The 18,040-nt window shown below is 47.2% G+C and overlaps 1 protein-coding gene across 1 annotated transcript in view; it reads right to left on the reverse strand.

Annotated features, from left to right (window-relative positions):
- The window catches only part of LOC114882258 (probable serine/threonine-protein kinase DDB_G0282963), a 64,385-nt gene extending 46,434 nt beyond the window's left edge, over window positions 1-17,951 (reverse strand). The window contains exon 1 of the mRNA XM_029199144.2: window positions 16,539-17,951. Within this exon, the coding sequence (XP_029054977.2) occupies window positions 16,539-17,803 (1,265 nt within the window). The 5' untranslated portion in view covers window positions 17,804-17,951. The remainder of the gene's footprint in view (window positions 1-16,538) is intronic.
- Between the last annotated feature and the right edge of the window lie 89 nt (window positions 17,952-18,040).

An 18,040-nucleotide genomic window follows, 5' to 3' on the forward strand; every position in this document is an offset into this window, starting at 1 on the left:
CGAAAACGAAACACGCCAGGAAACCGGCGGTTTAGATAAGATCTAAACGAGGGCCCAAGTACATCCCCTAAGTCGTTACATCCCATAAAACGTACCCCCGCGCGCAATAACCGACACTGACCCTACCTTAGTCCTCCTTCCTTCCTTACTTTTATCCACCGTGATTTCATCGCCTTCGAACACGTGTACAGTTATTTGACAAGTTATTTTTCGTACAGACCTTTCCGATTAACCGTTTCGCTATTATAGGATACGTCAATGCGTTGAGAAGACTGGCGAAGAAATTTGTATTATGGATCACGATTATTGAAAGTCAACGACCTCCTTCCTTTTACCTGCGTTCATATATAATTTTCTGATCATAATTCCGATAAATATTGATGCACATATAATTCGTCGGGATGCAGTGAATCGTCTCCTATTAAAATTCTACACGACCTCCATCGTGGACGCATGTACCGGGCATAAATCCTACCGGTTTCTTACCACCGTCACAACTGGATCCCGTGTCCAATTACGAAATTACCTGTCGATTAATCGAAATCGATCGGCTGAACAATTTATCTTCGCGACGCTTCGCTTGAGAAAAACAATAAATCGTATCGAGGAGGAAACGCGAAGGAGAATACTCGTTCACTCCGTAAAAGTAACTCGTCGCAGGCATCTGTTGTAAGCGGGATTCGATAAAGAAGGCGCAATCCGTTGGAGTCTGCTACGTCGAAACAGAAGCGAGCAATTTCTGCGCCAGATGCGATCCCGGCGAATTTGCATAAACGAAAACACTGGGAAAGGACGAAGTTAATTGGCGCGAACCAGAGCTGGCACCAAGTGTTTACCAGTAAACTGGGATGGCTCGGAAATCGACGCTAAAAGGACGAACTATGTGACAGCTGTTGGTTCGGTGACGAGCCCGCAGGTAATGCCCGCACCTTTATCTCTCGATCTTCGATCAGATCCATCGACTAGCAAACGCGTCGCGTCGCGTCGCGATCAAAAGAGAAGGGAGACATAGTGGTTGTTGCAATCGGCCGAGCTATTTATGGAAACGATGCGCCAATTAAATTACTTCATTGTGCAGCGCTGGTCGAGCATATCCGTGGAGAAGAAGAAATAGGCGTCGTCGTTCGTTATCGTGGCATGCGGTGGGCCGCCAACAGCAGTCGTGACATTTCCTCCAGCTGTTCGTGCGACTCGCGCGGCCAGATCCACCGCCGATAGATGGCTACGCGGTGATCGAAGCCCGATAATCGTGCCAGACAGACTCCCAAGTGCCAGCTGCTCGACGCATCATCGAGAAATTATAATTCCATCGGACCGTCCGTGTACAACCACTGCGACATACTGGTACCAGCGGAAAAGGGAATCGTGTAAACCGAAAGGTGCTTTTCGAAGACATAAATCGTTCCTCGAAGAAGCTAGCGATACGAAGAAAAAAAGATGTTACGGCTCGGTATAAGTATATCTATTATGCAATGCAGCAGCTGTTATCAGTACGGACGAGCGACAGGAAGAAGTTGAAAAGAAACAAGCCCGAGCCTCGGACTTGCTCGATAACAAAGCGGGATAACAACGAAGAGAAGCGACTAGCGATAACCCATTGGATCGTCGACTTTCTACTCGCGACCTCTAATCTTATCCCGAGTCGTTAATCATCGAAGAACGGAAGTCTAGCCAGGCTAATTCGACGCTCGGAAAAGCAGAGTCGCGTTTAATTAGCTTTTCACTTCGCGCGGACTGTAGAATAGTTATCGTCAGAGGAACGAGAGCTGAAAATAAGAGAAGGAAAATGAGAATTTCGAGCTCTAGAATTGCCTTTGATACGAGATCTCGTCGGCGGCTCTTCGTCTCCTGAATGGACATCTTGATTCCATATTTTTGCGCTAAAACGCATTTTGGAAGACTCGACGCGAGAATAAACCGCAGGATGTTTCAAAATATGTGATACGACTTATTTAGACCAGAGTGGGATTTAGATTTTTGATCTAACAGATGCTATCGAAATATGGCGTCTCTTTTGAAACGTCCTGTACAGAGAACGAAACGAAATCACGAAAGAATCGTGAAGGTTCTACGAAGAACACCGTAGAAAAGAAACTTATCGTGAAAGGATATCTTAGCCAGAAGGACGACAAAAGTACAAAGCCATTCTTGCTCTCGACGTCTACCAAGCCCGAAAGCAGACGCGTTTCTTTTCAATCTACCACGATTCCCTCTTTCGAGACTTTTCCAAGCCAGGAAAGCGCGATTAAACGTCCTCATTGTCGATGGAATTTTTCCAGGGCATCGAATTCGATGTACCAGCCTACTCTTCAATCTCCTCCAACGATCTACGCTCTTTTGTGCTAGCTCGTGACACAGAAAGAACCGAGAACGTCCGCGACAGCTAGAGAGAATTCTCTATCTTAGCAATCTCATGGCATTTTCGAAGTTTCGATGGAAGAAAAGGAATCGCAATTTTTTAAATATACACATTACGCGTTTCGTAATTGTTGCCGGGACGATCCTTGTGCCCGGGCGGCATTGTATCCCGAAGGGAGAAAAAAGAGAAGAAAAGGCGAGGACAACGAAGGGGAACGTATAGCTGGCCGAGATTAGTTGCCATGGCGTGGAAGCCACGGGGGTAATGGAGTCCATGATTAGGCCGAGCTTTTAGGAAACCGGCCGAACTCTTTGGAACAGGGCCTCCATTGATCTTAAAAATCGAATTAGACCCCTGTGATCTACTCGCCCCCTCCGGGCAGACGTGTACTCGTTAATTGTACCACGATTTCCTGTTCCCCTCCAGGCTGAACAACCAAATCCCTAGTATTGTTTCCAACAGCACAAAGAAAACCTACTCGATGACACACAAGAAATCGTAATTATTTTAATTGCGAAATAGCAATGGTGTCGAAATGAATTGTTTCGATGGTGAATAAATGAAAAAAAAAAAGAAAAAAAAATGTGCAGAGCAGAATAAGGGAATAGGGAGAACCTGCCGGTTGAATCGAGGGAGCACCTGCGCGTTTCTCAGACCAGTGACGAGGAAAACGTCAAAGTCACTTTCTTCGTGCTGGTGGAAACCGAGTGGCAGACTTGCTAGATCGCGCGTACACGCTCGCCTCGACAGGCGGAAGGAGCTGAACGCTTCGAACCGCTACTTCAAAGTCTAAGCGAGCTGATTGTTGCTCGATGGGTAGGGAAAAAATGCTTTTCTTGCGCGACGTTCCGCTTTATCGAGGAACATGTATGTACTCCGCTTCGAAGGGTGCTCGTTAAAAAACAGAAGAAAACGCGTAAACAATTCCGTCGGCTGGTGAAAAGAGCAATTCGTTGGAAAAACAAACGCGAAATACCGATGAGTTAATCGATCAGCAAAGCGTCCAGGTGAAACGAAGGTGACATCCTTTTGCGGACGACAAGTAGCATCGATCGAGTAATTAGCAGCGCGTGTAATAATAAGAACCGGTGTCGTCTTTCACCTTTTTCCACGGCTATCTGATCCACCTTCCCCCGTATCGCTCGACGAAGAAATATCGTTGGCACAGGTAAAAAAAACGACAGTTCGAGCAGCCGGCAATTGACTAATTAAATCAGTAGCCGCGCAATTTACGAGGTTGTATTATCGATTTACAGCTCGCGCCATTGTCTGACGATCAACCATTAATTCATTGATTCCGTATATATTCCAAATGGAATAAAAAATCATTGTAATAATTCCTATCTATTCGGTTTTTCTCCTTGCCATAAGTGGAAGGAAGTTCACGGTTGCGTTTCATAGACGCATCGAAGAAATTCCAACGATGGGTACTCTCGGGTAACGGATCTTTGCTAGCTTCCGGCTCGCGCGTTCCCTCGACAGCTGAACAAGCGTATTTTATGCGTAACGCGTTACGTCCTCGCGCGATACGCCGTCTGCCACGCCTCTCTTTCTCTCAGCCTTTTCTTGCATCCGTCGTCGTGTCGTTGCGTAAGCAGCAGCTTGTACTCGATAACGTTTTTTTATTTTTTTTTATTTTTTTTTCTTGTAACTCGCTTGCCGTGGCACGTGCTAACAGTCGAAGACCGAAGATCACCATTCCGCTCGCTACCATCTCGTCAGATCCACGCCTCCTCGTTACCGTCTTAACCGAGGAAGGACATCTATTCGCGGAACTGTACGTTCCTCGCGATTTTCTAGTCTGCTGCGTTCCTCGTTTAGAAAAATTGTCTCAACCGTAAAATCGATAATCGCGGCGACACCCCGGTGCCTCGTAATAGCCTAGACATCAAAGATCGTCAACTACGAGCATTAAGCTTCGTTCACAACTCGGAAACCGTGAAAAATTGCAAATAGTCGGAAAATCTAGATCCTTTTCGATACTTCACGAAGGCGAAAGTGTTCGAAGCACTTTTATCGTTCCGAAGATTCTTCATTTCTTTTTTTTTTTTTTTTCTCTTTCGCCGGTATCGTGGCTGCATGGGAGCCATCACGTGCGGCTCGCATTAAAACGGAAATGCTTTTATGCTTCTCATAGCCGTTTCATCGATCCTCGCCATTTTCCACCCTCCACCCCGTCCCTTTTCAGCCTGAGACTACGAACGCGAACCCTCTGAACACACTCGGTATTAGCGAGAGACGCAAGGCCCGTAAAAAATATGCAAATACCCAGGGAATTACGTCGATCTGTCCAAAATTGATCTTTCGGGATAAGGATTACGATTATTTCCAGTTCCTTCTTCCAACCGGTGATCTCTCACCCCGTCGAATAAAAATTTGACTTACAGATCAAGATTAAAGCATGTTTTCTCTTCGAAGAGTGCTTGTTCAAAAATGTATGAAAGAGAACAATGAACTAAGCACACATAGTCGATATCCTAAATATAAAACATGTTGCCTATAACGGCTCTATTATTGCCCGCTATTCGTAAACCGTGAAACAGTTCCAAGACGTCGATGAACTCTTCGCGTTTGATATCAAAATGAAAAAAACTACGAGTGATTTTATTTTGAAAACACAGGCTTACGATTCGGTACGGCGCGAACGGCGCGACGAGCGGAGGCATCGAAGGAAGTAGAGTGGCACAATCGGTGCAAAATTAGCTCTGATCTACGTCTGGTCGCATGAGAATACCCGACGCGAGGCGACGCGACGACAGCAAAACCAGAGACGTGGGAAGAGATTGTGTTCGTTCGCTAGGAGTGGGTGCCTATTCATGTATCCCATGCATAGCCAATCAGCAGTCATTAAATTAGCCATCCCCTGCGGTGACATCATCTCCCGTCTCTCACCCTTCGTTGCCTGCAGATTCGACTGACAGAACCACCCTCCGCGCTACAACCCTTTTGTTGCGCCCTCGACAACTAGATGCACCGATACGGTTCCGTTCTCCTCTGCTCGCGATCAGTTCCTATCAAGATTCCACGAAATATTTCACCGATGCAAGAATACGACGGTTTTTCAATTTTCTTTGAAAAACTCGACGGACACGTTCCAACAAAAGTCCGGCAAATCGTGATTAATAAAGACAAGGAGAAAAGAAAAGCTGGAGAACAGGGTAGGAGAGATCAGCGTATCTGGACAAAGGGTCGCGCGCGTACACGCTGCATGACGCATGACTCACGCGTGCAACACGCGACTCCCCTCATACGAATCCACGCGTTCGCATCGTGGACCAAGCTTTCCTCGTCGACAGACGCAAGGGATGAGGGAGAATGAAACGAGAAGATGGACGCGAGATGAGAGAGCGGGATAGCGGGGGAAAAAAACTGAATTAGGAACGAGGGATCCAGAACTAACGATGGTCACCGGTAGCTAAACGCAACCCTTTGAGGATCTTCTCGGCTCCGTAAGCCGATGTGACGAACTAGCTCTGTTCGGTGATGAATTTCAAAAGATGGATCAGTTTTTAATCCATCGAGGACACGAAGAAACTTTTACCAACATCTATCTCTACCACGTTTTTAATGAGTCAAGTGTTGCTGATCATCAGTTTCGATAGCAGAAAAGAAAAGAAAAGGAAAAGCAAACGAACTATGAGAAATAGTCGCGATGGCTCGTGGCTACGGCAAACACAATGGTGGATCGTGGGGCCATACCGATTGCAATAATATCGATCAGAAGGGTAGGAACCCCTGTAGCGGTTGCACGATTAATGTACCCCGCATCTGTTCCCGTATCCAGCTTACCTCGACTAGATATTCTGCGTCGTAGCCAACCGCTCAGGGCTGTGCACGTGTATATTGTTGCTGCCTACGATTTCGTACAGGCCCCTTCAAAATTTGATCAGCCAATTTTAAAATGTATCTTTCAAGAAAATCACTGCTCGAGTTATCTATCATTTTTCAGCACTCCGGGTGGCCTTACCCTTTAAACCTCTCCTTTCCTATTTCCTCTATCTCTGTCTCGCATGAACCCTCGATCGCTATAGGATCTGCGCGGATTTCGCACTCGCAGATGCACAAGTTGGCACCCCACCAAGCGGAACGTCGGAGCCCATCCACCCCTTAAGAGCGAGATAAGCCATCGAGGTAGGGAAGTGAGGCGAGATCGACGTATAACGATGAGGGAGCGTCAATATTAAATTGCGGAATGACCAATCAGTCACCGGGGATGGACTTCACGGTTGGATCGGCTTTTTCGTGACCGGCCCTTCTTCTCTTCCCACCCACTCTCCACGATATTGGATTTCTACCCTGCTGACTGTCGATCTTCTTTAGGGTTCCGAGCAAAAACCAAACTCGACGTTTTCGTCCACGACCAAGTAGCGAGATAAACCTACTAACCCTTTGGCCTTTTTCGTTTTTACACTAACCGATACTTGAGAAGGAAATAATTACAAGTTACAACGGTGTTTAAAATATTTCATAAGGTAACTCTCGATGAAAAAAAGTCAAGAGAGAATCTCATCGTTGTTCGCACTTTATCAGGACTGCAATTTAAGACGTTCGTCTTACTTTTACAACTACGTGGAGGAGGAAAGAAACGAGCGAAAGAGCTACGGGCTAAGTTTTTTGTCTTTCGATGCCTGTCAGCGAGGTGCGAAATTAAAGGTGCGTGCACAGAATGCGAGGAGAACGAGAGACGTGTCGCTCTCGTGTCCAGAGGACGAGAGGGCGAAGAAAGAGAGAAGGTGAGACCAGTTTGCAAGGTGCGCGAACCAGGTGTTGCTCCTCGATATCTCCATCTCCGTCTGCTCGCCCTCGTGTTACAACTTTGTACCTGTAATTTGACTGCTCGGAATCTTTCACAGGCGACCGTTCGTTTTTATTAGCGCGCTAAGTGAAAGATCGAGCGCAGTTCGAGCAGAAATCACGATAGAAATTATTGCCATCCTCTTTTGTTTTACCGTCTACTTCCGGGACAATTAACCGGGACCAGAAACGGGAGAAGTCGAAGGAGAGAAAATTTTGCGGCTGGCTGTACACGCGGGTGGAGGAGGTCCATATCGAACGGGCTGTATCGATTAGTCGTGTCCAAAGGGCAGCTTCCTAGGGCAGAATACTTTTCAGGCCGAGGGTGCCCTTTTTTCTCTTTCTCTCCTTCGTACGCATTCACCGGGAAACGACCCCGGTGGTCGTTGCAATCGAGAAAGAGCAACAAAGAACGAGACTAGAGAGGAGAAAGATAAAAAAAAAAAGAAGAAGAACAGAGAGGGTGAGACAGAGACATCGAGTATACACACCCCGGGCTCACTGGACCGTTCTACTGTGACGTAATTTTCTATGCATCCTGGACACGTTCTTGAAAGAAGATCAAACGAGGTTCTCGCTCCATTTTACAGCGGTTCATGGCCACTCGTCATTAATCAAATTTAACGCGAAATAAGAAACAGACAGGACGAGAATGTGAAGGATCGCCAGGTATTCCAGAGAGATTCGATGAATCGAGGTAAAAGAATCAAAGAAGGGAAGGATAAAAACTGTAGAAAAAAAAAGGAAGAGAGGCGCGAGGTTGTGATGCGGTTAGCAATTACGCTACCGAACGTGGTTGGATACGAAACCGATCGAAAGGAAGAGACCCTTCCGGGCAGAATTACGAGATTCCACGAGCTCGGACTTTCCGGCGCAGAACCGAGGAGAACACGTAAACGATCCGAAGAATTGGCCGAAGAACACTGCCTTCAGGGGTACGCAACGTTTTCAAACTCGAAATTTCAGAACCACCTTTTGTCTGGACGAGAAGATTCCGATACTCGGGGTAATTTGTCAGGTCTTTTTGAAACGTTTCGCAAAAGAAAAAGAAGTTTTCTACAAAATATCGTGAAACAACGGTAGAATTTCATCTTGGCTCGGTCGATGAACAATGGGAGGAAAATCCAGAGCGCTTGCCTGGCTGGTCAGCGAATCCAACCGGATGTTGCACTTTCATTAGAGTCGACCAGCTGCCGCGTCGGATAATGGTACGTAAAGAAGACCCGTTATTGTCGTTTCGTGTCGCCGGGATGAAAAATCGAACATTATAGAGTACAGCATCGCGATTGTAGGTAGGATACTTTCTAAAAATTCACCTTTTCGTTTCATAATTTCGAAACGTTTTACCATTCCGACTGTATACAATGGCAATTGTATACAGCGAACAGAACACGTTCCATAAACATTCGCATAAACGAGCGAACGCGTTAACTGGTAACCGGAAATTAATTTCCACGATGCCGAAGTGATAGCAGCTATGAAAATGCAGGCTGTCTGGTAACGTGTGGGAACCACTTTCAGAACTTGGAATGTTATCGAGAAAACTAATGATAAGACGCTGAAATATTTGCGCTCTCGCATTTGCGCATGCAACTCGAACCAATAGCTATACTTGGCAATTTCAAACGATTTCGAAACGACACGACCACTGGATGAACTTTAAACGAGGCAAGATTAACACACGACCCATTTCAATCGTATATTCTCGCGGAGCTGTCGCGTGAAATAGAACGAGCCGTTTAACTAGACCTCTTCGATCCAGAAAAGTTGGAGGATCCAGGTCAACAGTCTGGACTCCGCATCCGGCAGGATATTGCTCGACTATTCCAATAACGAACAGCTAATCTTTGGAAAATCGGCGCTCGGCGATTGCTGGAAAATTTGTGAAAGTGGCGAAGGGTCGCGGAAAAACGAAGAGAAGACGAGGATGAAATAAAAAAAGGGAAACGAACAAAACAGCTGGGATAAAGGAAGAAATATAAAGTGGACCACGCGTTGACCTGAAAAAAGTATATAATATCTTGGCACGAAAGAGAGAGAGCGGAAAAATGTGTCGAACACGTACGGCGACAAGGAAAATTGGTTAACGCGGAAAGTTGAAAAATTGCAATTTTCCGGAGGTATTCTCGATAAAGCGTAGGAGCACTTTGGAAGCGGTGCCGTCGAACGTCACGTTTCCAATATTTCGAGGATGAATCGATCATCTTCTCGACTCAGCTTTATTCGCATCGTTGACGATACAAGTATAAGGAATCGAGCCAAGTTTGGCGAATGTCCGGACGAGATTGGAAACGCGTGCCAGGGGAAACGGGTAATTTATCGAGGACGGATCGAAGCCAAGCTGACCCGAGCTGGCACGGAAAAACTGATCAAGATGTTAAACAACGCGAACTGGTTACAGGGTGTCGATAAATTACCCTGAAAATTGATTCGTCTAGGCAAAAATCGACCACTTTCCTGATTTCCAATATACTCGGATTCAAAGCCTATCTAACGCGAGAGAGTAGGTATACATGTACGCCTTTCGTACACATTAAAGGACGTGTGGGAGTGTGTATACGTACACCTTTCACATTGAGAAGGTTAATACAAAGAATCACATGATTTGATCGTGAACGCGTCCGTAATAGAAGCGAGCGGGGACGGGTACGGTTTCTCGTGTTTCTCGAAGGGCATTTAAAATCCTGCGGGAGCGATGGTAGTGATGGAGGCAAAAGGGCCCACGAAAAGGGGCGTTGCTAAATGACGAAACCAGTTTTAGGGAGCGTAAGAGTGGTAGGGCCAGGAGCCCGATGCTACGATCCCTTTGCTGGTTTCCTTTTGGTTTGTAAACCACACCATGCTTGCAGGTCATGGTGTAACACCGCGATATTTTTTCCTGGATAAAAGCGAACGCGATCGACGGCCAATCGAAACGTGACGAAATCGTTAAATCATAATCAGGCATGGCCCCGTTGCGTCGCGTCGCGTCGGATCGCGTCGGTCCGCGCTCGCGCGTGACTTGTCCGACCGATTATTAATTGTTATCGTTGAATTTTCCCGCCCCACGAGTTTCCGCTACGCTTCGAGGTTCTGCTAAATCTGTTTCGAAACCATCAGTCCTGTCGATACCGACGCGATATCGGTCCTTCCTTCCTTTCAAACAGCCTCATAACTGTTTCGCAATCGCTCGCCGCGGTATTAAACTGTTCTCACGATCCAACTGTTGAGAGAACCAAAGGAATCGAGCGGTTGAATTGACAATCATCTTTCAGGCAAAAGATCCCCGAATCCCGAGAATCGTGTAATTTTCGTGTGTTACGAGTTAGGATGAATGAGATTAGTAAAAAAGCAATATCGATGCTGAAAGTTGCATCGCGTGTTACGCCAAGATTACGCGAACCGTTCAATTAAACACAGCTATTCGTGGCGAATAAACGCAATGGAAAATGGGTTACCGCAATCTCGCGGAAGGTCTCGCGATAATGAACGCGACTTTCATGAAATCGCATCGCGCGATCACGCTCTCGGTGGTCTTTCGTACGTGAGACAAGATACTTTCCTTCTCTTTTCTCCTACGAGAAAATAGGGGTACCACGCTCGTGCTATTCTCGTTTCCGTCATCGATAAATGCGTCGATTTCGCTCATCGATCGAAGAGGCAATGATAAATCACGCTGATCGATAACGCGGATGCAAAGCTGTCGTCATCGCGCAGAAATCCAGCGGAAGTTTTACAACGACCGAGGAAAGCTTCCGATCTCGATGGAGCCGAAGGGTCTCCTGTCTACGAAAGGTTTAGGTCCGAGGCGAGTTTTGCACAGTCCGCTCTTCGGTCCTGGCGGATCCTTTTTGCAATTAAAAAACCGGATGGACTGGTTCCAGCCTCGGACATTCCGCAAATTCTGACCGCGAAATCGAGGAGATGGAGGGACCAAGCAAGAAGAGGAGTGGGTTCAAGGGATAAATAGCGGGGTTAGAGATCTCTTTCCATCTTCCTTGCTCCTTTTTCTTCAAACTTTTTTCCTCTCTTTCTTACGCTTCCCTTCCACCCTCCTCTTCACCCTCGCCGCCCTTTCTCACCCACCTATCCTTTCGTTTTGACTCCGACACGGATAGAAAATGAAACTCGTTCTTGGACGTCCGCTATCTAGACCTACTAGAACTTCTGCCGACTGTCTGGAGCCTGGCTTGCGTGAATTTTATTCCGGCTAGAAAGTTTCGCCAGAGATCCTTAATCATTTGATGATACAACCGAGTCTCGGATCATTGGAGAATTTCTAGTGCAACGACGCTTTAATCCTTTGATGAAAAACGAAAACACTTTGATTAGAGGCAAATCGGAGAGACTATGACGGACCAGGACGAGTATCCTGTTCGCCATTCATCGAACGATTGCTGCTTACAGCTAATTGATCGTTAGCGGTATTGGACGAGAGGGAAATGGCGCTGGTGCGACGGAAATTACAGCCGGGGGGAAACGGCGCCACTCCCACTCTCGATTTACACCATCGAAAATTCAATCTTAGACCATTTTTTAATTGCTCGTTGAAACGACGCGTTTATATACCAAACCGAGAGGACAATGAACGTAAATGCATAAATCGAAACCCGAACAAAAGAACAGAATCGAAGAAAACACGAGTCGAACAAAAGATTCTATTTTTCACCGTTCGGACCACTAAACAAATTACTCGACCGACTTTATCGAACAGTATATGTATACATACACGCTCCATAAGGCGTTTTTGTTTTGCATGCAACCATTGAATAACCAGTTATCGCGACTCGGTTGAATTTTATTTAAACACGAATTCATAAATAAAATTCTATTCTTTGCTCCGATCAGAATGAACAATAAAAATGTATTCTAGTTGCGAAACAAAAGGAAGATTTCTATATAGAGTGGACTTCTCCAAGTGGGGTTCTCGTCTTCCAGATTGGTATCAGCTCGGTAAGGTAAAGCGTGTGCACGGCCGCGGCGATTGCGGGCTTGCAACCTAGGCCTAGGTTTAATAGCAGAGGTTTTGCAACACGTCGCTTTCGTAATCGGCTCTCTATCGCGACGACCGCGTTTCTCGTTCACGGGCCACACGGCAGAAGTGCTTTAGACCGGTCGTTGATTTCACTCTCTCTTTCTTCACGGCGCGGCGAGGTGCAGCGTTTGTTCGTTGCGCTCGCTGCTCTCGCGAATGCACGAGCGGATTTGAAGCGTTCCTCGCGATTCCGACTGGTCACGGTTCGCGCGGTTCCTTTTGCTCGGTGAACGGTGTCCAGCTACATTCGGATCGAGTTTTAACGCTTTCAGCCCCGTTCGACTTTGATTTAGCACAGGTGTTAGATAGTAGATATATACCTATAGAGGATCCTAGAAAACGGGTTTCTCGAACCGTCCTTTTCCCATTTGCCGAGCTTATCGCCTCGGTTTATCGATCTGAGCCAAGCGTGACTAGCTACTGTAACTTTACAAGCTTTTACACGCGATCCTTCAAGATAATTCATCAAAATTTCGACTTTCTAGCCGCGATAAATTCAGCGCCGACTTGGCATCGAGAGGTTTTCGACAACATTTTTCCACGCTCTTCTTCGTCCCACACGATGGTCGTGTTGGGCGCGGAGGAAACAGCGGTAATGCAACGATGCAGCGAGGAGAGGAGAAGGGTTTAGCCGGTTGTTGGATCAATACGAGCCAACCTAGCGGCCCTTTTCGAGCGGCCCTGTTCTTTCGACGGATTCGAGCAACAAGTTCTCTAACGGGTGTCCCGGTCTCGCGCGATCCCTTTTTCCCGCCCAAAGGATCGCACCCCTCGATCCAATTAACGTGTCCCATCCACCCTTCGACAAAAGGCCTGCTTTTGTTCCTGTCTAATTAGAAGGACCGCGGATTAATTGCAATTAACCGCAGCTTGTCGCGTATACCGAAAGCAACCAGTTTCGCGATTATGCTCCTCCTGTGTCCGCTGAAAGACCGACCTAGCTATTTTTTCCATGAACGGAGAGCGAAGGAACATTGTTGCAGAATTTTTGCAGAAAAGCCAAACGAGTCACGAGCAATCGAGCGAACGAGCAGGCGTAATAGAGCTGAGCTTTCTAACTGCAGTTGCGACATCGTTCGAGCGGCGTTTTTGCGGCAGCACGGCTCATGGGAAACCCACCGCCTTCGTCGTCGTCCACCTCCTCTCGTTAACCGGCACAATGCGCGCTTTTTCCTACTTTCAGCCGCCCACGTGCCAAACGGAGAACGGCCCCGTTTCGTCGTGCCATGTATTTGCGAACAGGCTATCATAGGAGATAAGTCGTTTACTTTCGAATTAACGATAGGAAAATTCTAATTTGCATTTGCACAAGTTGATAATAGAGTTTTTCTCTGGAATGGCGAGAAGAAGAATTCCGGAACGGTGAAAAAAGAGGACCGGGCCCGCGTAAGCAGCCGAAACCGGCAACCTTTACCTTCACTTTACTTTGCCGGCTGTTCCTTCACTCGTTTCATTCACGAATTTCACTTTCACGGCCACGGCCACGGCCACGCGATTCGCGTCGCGACCACCGCTCCGCCATCGCCCCCGCTTCTTTTCGCCTCGCCTCGCCGCGGGACCAGCTCGTCGAGCGTGCAGAAAAAAGAAAGATAAATAAACTGGCTGATTATCGAATCGATCGGCGAAACTTGACGAATCGGTATATTCCTCTTGTTTCGATTTCTTGAAAAATCCCTAAGGTGAATCTACTAAGGTGAATTTTCGACGACCCGTGATGCATCGCGTGCATCAAAAGGGTTAAACGGCAGCGATCGGTCCTCGAAAATTCAAAGTAACCTCGACGAATCGTGTGCAAAGGCAAGAATAAAAAGAAAAGGAACCGCGAGGAGGTGAATTTATGAGGCACTCGGAGTCGCGTCTCACGCGGTGCAGCATCCTTTTTGATTCGGAACTGGGAGCACCCGGTGCGTTCGCGTTCACGCGTACACGCGGAGCCCGTGGCAGCCATTCTGGTAATATTTTCATGGCTTGTCTCCTGCTGTGGCCAAGCCCAAGAGACTCCGGCTAGCCGCGATTCGTTGTTTTTCCTGGTGTAATTGGTCTCTGGTACGGTTCACCGAACGGTTGCAAGTCTTATCGTCACTCGAAACGCGTCCAGATAATGACCCGAATTCACCTCGCTGCTCGTTAATCTTTGCCTCGCGATAACGGCCGACTTTCGCGTCGCTAATCACCGGTCCCTCGTGTTTTCGTTACCATTCCACGGCTACTCTTTGCCCTGTACCTTGCTTCAATACCAACCTTCGCCACGATTAATGATTCCAAGCTCTCCTTTCGGCTTTTACATTCGTTTAAGTACCTTTACTTGTTGACCCTCCGTATGCGGGATACCCTTAACCGAGCGGTTAAGAAAATTATTTAGAAAAAGGGACGGATAACTGAACCCTCTCCTCAACTGCCGGAACAGGCCGGTGAAACTTGGAAAGAACCGAACAAAGTTTGTTCGAGCAACTGGCACGACCAGTTCGTCCACGTTAGCCGATAATGAGTCGACGAAACAAGAGATTTATTTTACGATGAAAATTAACGACGCGGACACGCCACGACCATGCACTTTGTCGACATCGTACGCTGCAAAGCCACCTTCCGCTTCGAAATAGACATTCCGAGTACCCGATGCTATCGCGAACCTTCCTTCTTTCCTTTCCTCGATTAACTCAACAGCAACTCGACTAGCAAAGCCTAACGGTATTCCATTCCGAACGGAAACAGAAAATCCTATGAAAGCTTTCGATCCTTGCGAGTAGGGGCTTACGAGTATCGAAACTCGGCTAGAATGTTCAGTGGCTAAATTTTCGTTATTTCGAACCAGACAAACTACACCCGTTTCACAGTAACCAGATAATCGTTATCGAAGTTAAACGCAACTATCTCTAGGCTAGCGATTAAACCGTACAGAAAGACAGTCCCACCGAGTTGCCAGGTGTAATTTATTGGATCGTTGCAACGGAAATGTCCAATTTACATACGACTTTGTGCGAAATATATGCAGCGTCACAGGGGTCATCGGCGATTGCGAATATAATTTTACATACCTAATTAAATTTTATCGAAGAAGTTAATAAGAACTTATGAATAGTACAAGTTTACGTAGTGATTTTCCGAAATGTTTATGACACAAATCGATACGATACGAGTGGTGTTCCGGTGGTACTTTCGTGTTATCAGTATCAGATTTGTACGTTTCGAAATCGGCCATTTGATATGCAGCAATCTATTCCTATCTATTCCTGGCATGGAATCGAACTAACTACTTACATACCTCCTTGATAGATGAAGATCGCTCGCGTGAAACTTGAACAGATAAACGCGCGACGAGTTGTTAAAACGTATTAAGCATTCATGGTCGCGTTATTCGAGAGGCGCAGAAAAAGAATACACGTTCTTGCAGAGGTGAGCCACGTACTTACACGCGTAACTCGAAATGTATGCGCGAAAAAGTAACGCTCCGAATCAATGAAGCTATTTAAAAACATTACCGATAACTGTGATAACCGAATCGAAATGGGACATTAACAACAAGAGGTTTCTTCCTGAGAAACGCTCGAGTTTAGCGTACCGCGGAGAAAGAACCGTTAGGATGCTAAACTTTTATTGCGACCTCTTTTTCCTTCGAAGGTAAACGCGTCCATTTAACGAGCGCACTTTAGACTTATTCGCCGCGAAAAAAATCGCGAACGTACAACGTCTGAATGCAAGTATCGCGGTGAATAATTGTTGTAAATATTTGTCGACAAACAGTCGACGAAAAGAAAAGGAAGAGTTTCGATTGGCCGAACGAAAGCTGGGTCTAGCGTGATAAGTTCGCGTAAGTCGTAAGGCGAGGGCCAGACGAAGAAAATAAAGACAGAAAGACGGAGAGAAACGGAAGGATGAGAGTAAGAAGAAGAGCAAGTTGGCAGCATCTACGAACCTATAAACACGCCGCGCACACAGATCGAACGCAGCCACGGTTGTCGGTCTCGTAACCACGGTACAACGACCCCTGGCCTGCTGTCGAACGCGCCTTCCCACTAATTGCGATACCCGAACTCCGAGAATCGGACACAGGCTACTACGTCTATACAAAGCAGCTCCGAAACTATTATACTTTCGAATTCTTTTATCCGATACAACTGGACTCCTCCGGATCGTGTCCGATAAAGAGACAAAATGTACATAGGGGAAAATGTAAACAAGGTGAAAAGAGATAAAGTAAAGAGGTTCGAATAGAAATTGGACACGATAAAGTTGAGCAAAGGCACGCTACGAGTTTGAGTTTCTAGTTCCTTGCCGTTTCTCTCTGTTTCTCCTCCTACTTTTCCTCCTCCACCACCTCCGCCTCCTCGAGGCGTTCCTCGAATGACGATAGAAGCTATCTCGCTCACTCACCTGTCAGAACTCTCGGAGCTGTCGTATCGATCGGCGCACCGCTTCTTGCCGCAAGGCCCGACGAGGGTGTCTTCGGCCATCCTAACCTGTCCCTTGAAAGGGCTGCCCTGATGCCTGCCGGCGACGAGGCCATTTGCAGTAACACCAGCGGCACCAGCACCACCACCACCAGAAGCAGAAACAGCAGCGGCGGCAGCAGCAGCACCACCACTACTATTACTACTACTACTACTACTATTACTACTACCACCATCACTACTACCGTCACTAGAGATGTCGTCCGTCTTTCGAGTCACCTCGTCTCTCTCGCTGTTATCGCATCCGAGACGATTCACTTTCTGTACCGCGTTCCCGTTCCCGTTTTCGTACTCATATTCGTCGTTGGCGTTGTCGTTTACACGGCACTCGTTCACTTTGCTCACACGATCGTTCGGGGCATCCGTGTCGAGGAAAGCAACGCTCGAGGACCTCGAGCGTCGACCGTCGGCCGAGAAGGCGGTATTCTCAACACGCGTCGCGTGAACGATCATCGCGACACCCTCTCCACCACTGTTTTCGTTATTGTTATTATTATTATTACTAATATTATTACTAATACCATTGCTACTACTATTACTATTACCGCTACAGCTCTCTTCGTTTTTCACAGTCTTTGTTACATCGATTCGAACACCGCCGTAACACTTCTTCGAAACACCATTTTCCTTTCTCATAACCTCTGCATCCTCGTACTCTTCTTCATCATCCTCCTCGTCATCCTCCTCATCCTCTTCATCATCGTCATCGTCTTCGTCGTAATCGTCGATGCTCGGTGACGCAAACGGAAGAATGCGCGTCGTGTCAACACCAGCAATACTATCACTCTCGATTTTACTAAGGCGTTCGATACCGTCAACGGCTACGTCATCGTCCTCGTGTTCGCGACGTCGAAAATGGTGGTGATGGTGATGATTGTTATTTACGTTACCGTTGTTATTGTTATTGTTGTTATTGTTACCGTTGCCCGATAACCGACGCAAAATATGAGGATGAGTATGACAATTACGACGGAGAGCACGAAGCTGTTGGTGTTGATGTTGTCGATGATGAGGATGATTCTCGAGCACCGAAGCGTCGTCGTGGATGCGTCTGGCGATGTCCTGACCCGTGCTCAAGGACGTCATCGAAGACGGGGCGTCCTGACGTTTGTGTCGTTCTCTTGTTAAACGAGAATCACTGTTCCCTAGGTCGGTGGCCGCGTCTTCCACGGAAGGACCGTCTGCCATCTTGTAAACGAACGCACTAATGCCTGGCAGAGGCCCTATGGCACGAGCACGGGCCGCGCCACCGCTAGCTCGCTTCTACGGCCCGGCACGGCTCACTTAACCCCTCTTTTCTTCACCGTACAAAACCACCGCCACCTCTCGCCGACGACTACCCACTGACGACCCCCACTCCCACTCTCCTGATCGCCGACGCCTGCTCGCGAACTCGTACGACTCTACCCGAACGACTCCGAAAGC

This window comes from Osmia bicornis, chromosome 1 (genome assembly GCF_907164935.1).
Source record: "Osmia bicornis bicornis chromosome 1, iOsmBic2.1, whole genome shotgun sequence".
Lineage (NCBI taxonomy): Eukaryota > Metazoa > Arthropoda > Insecta > Hymenoptera > Megachilidae > Osmia > Osmia bicornis.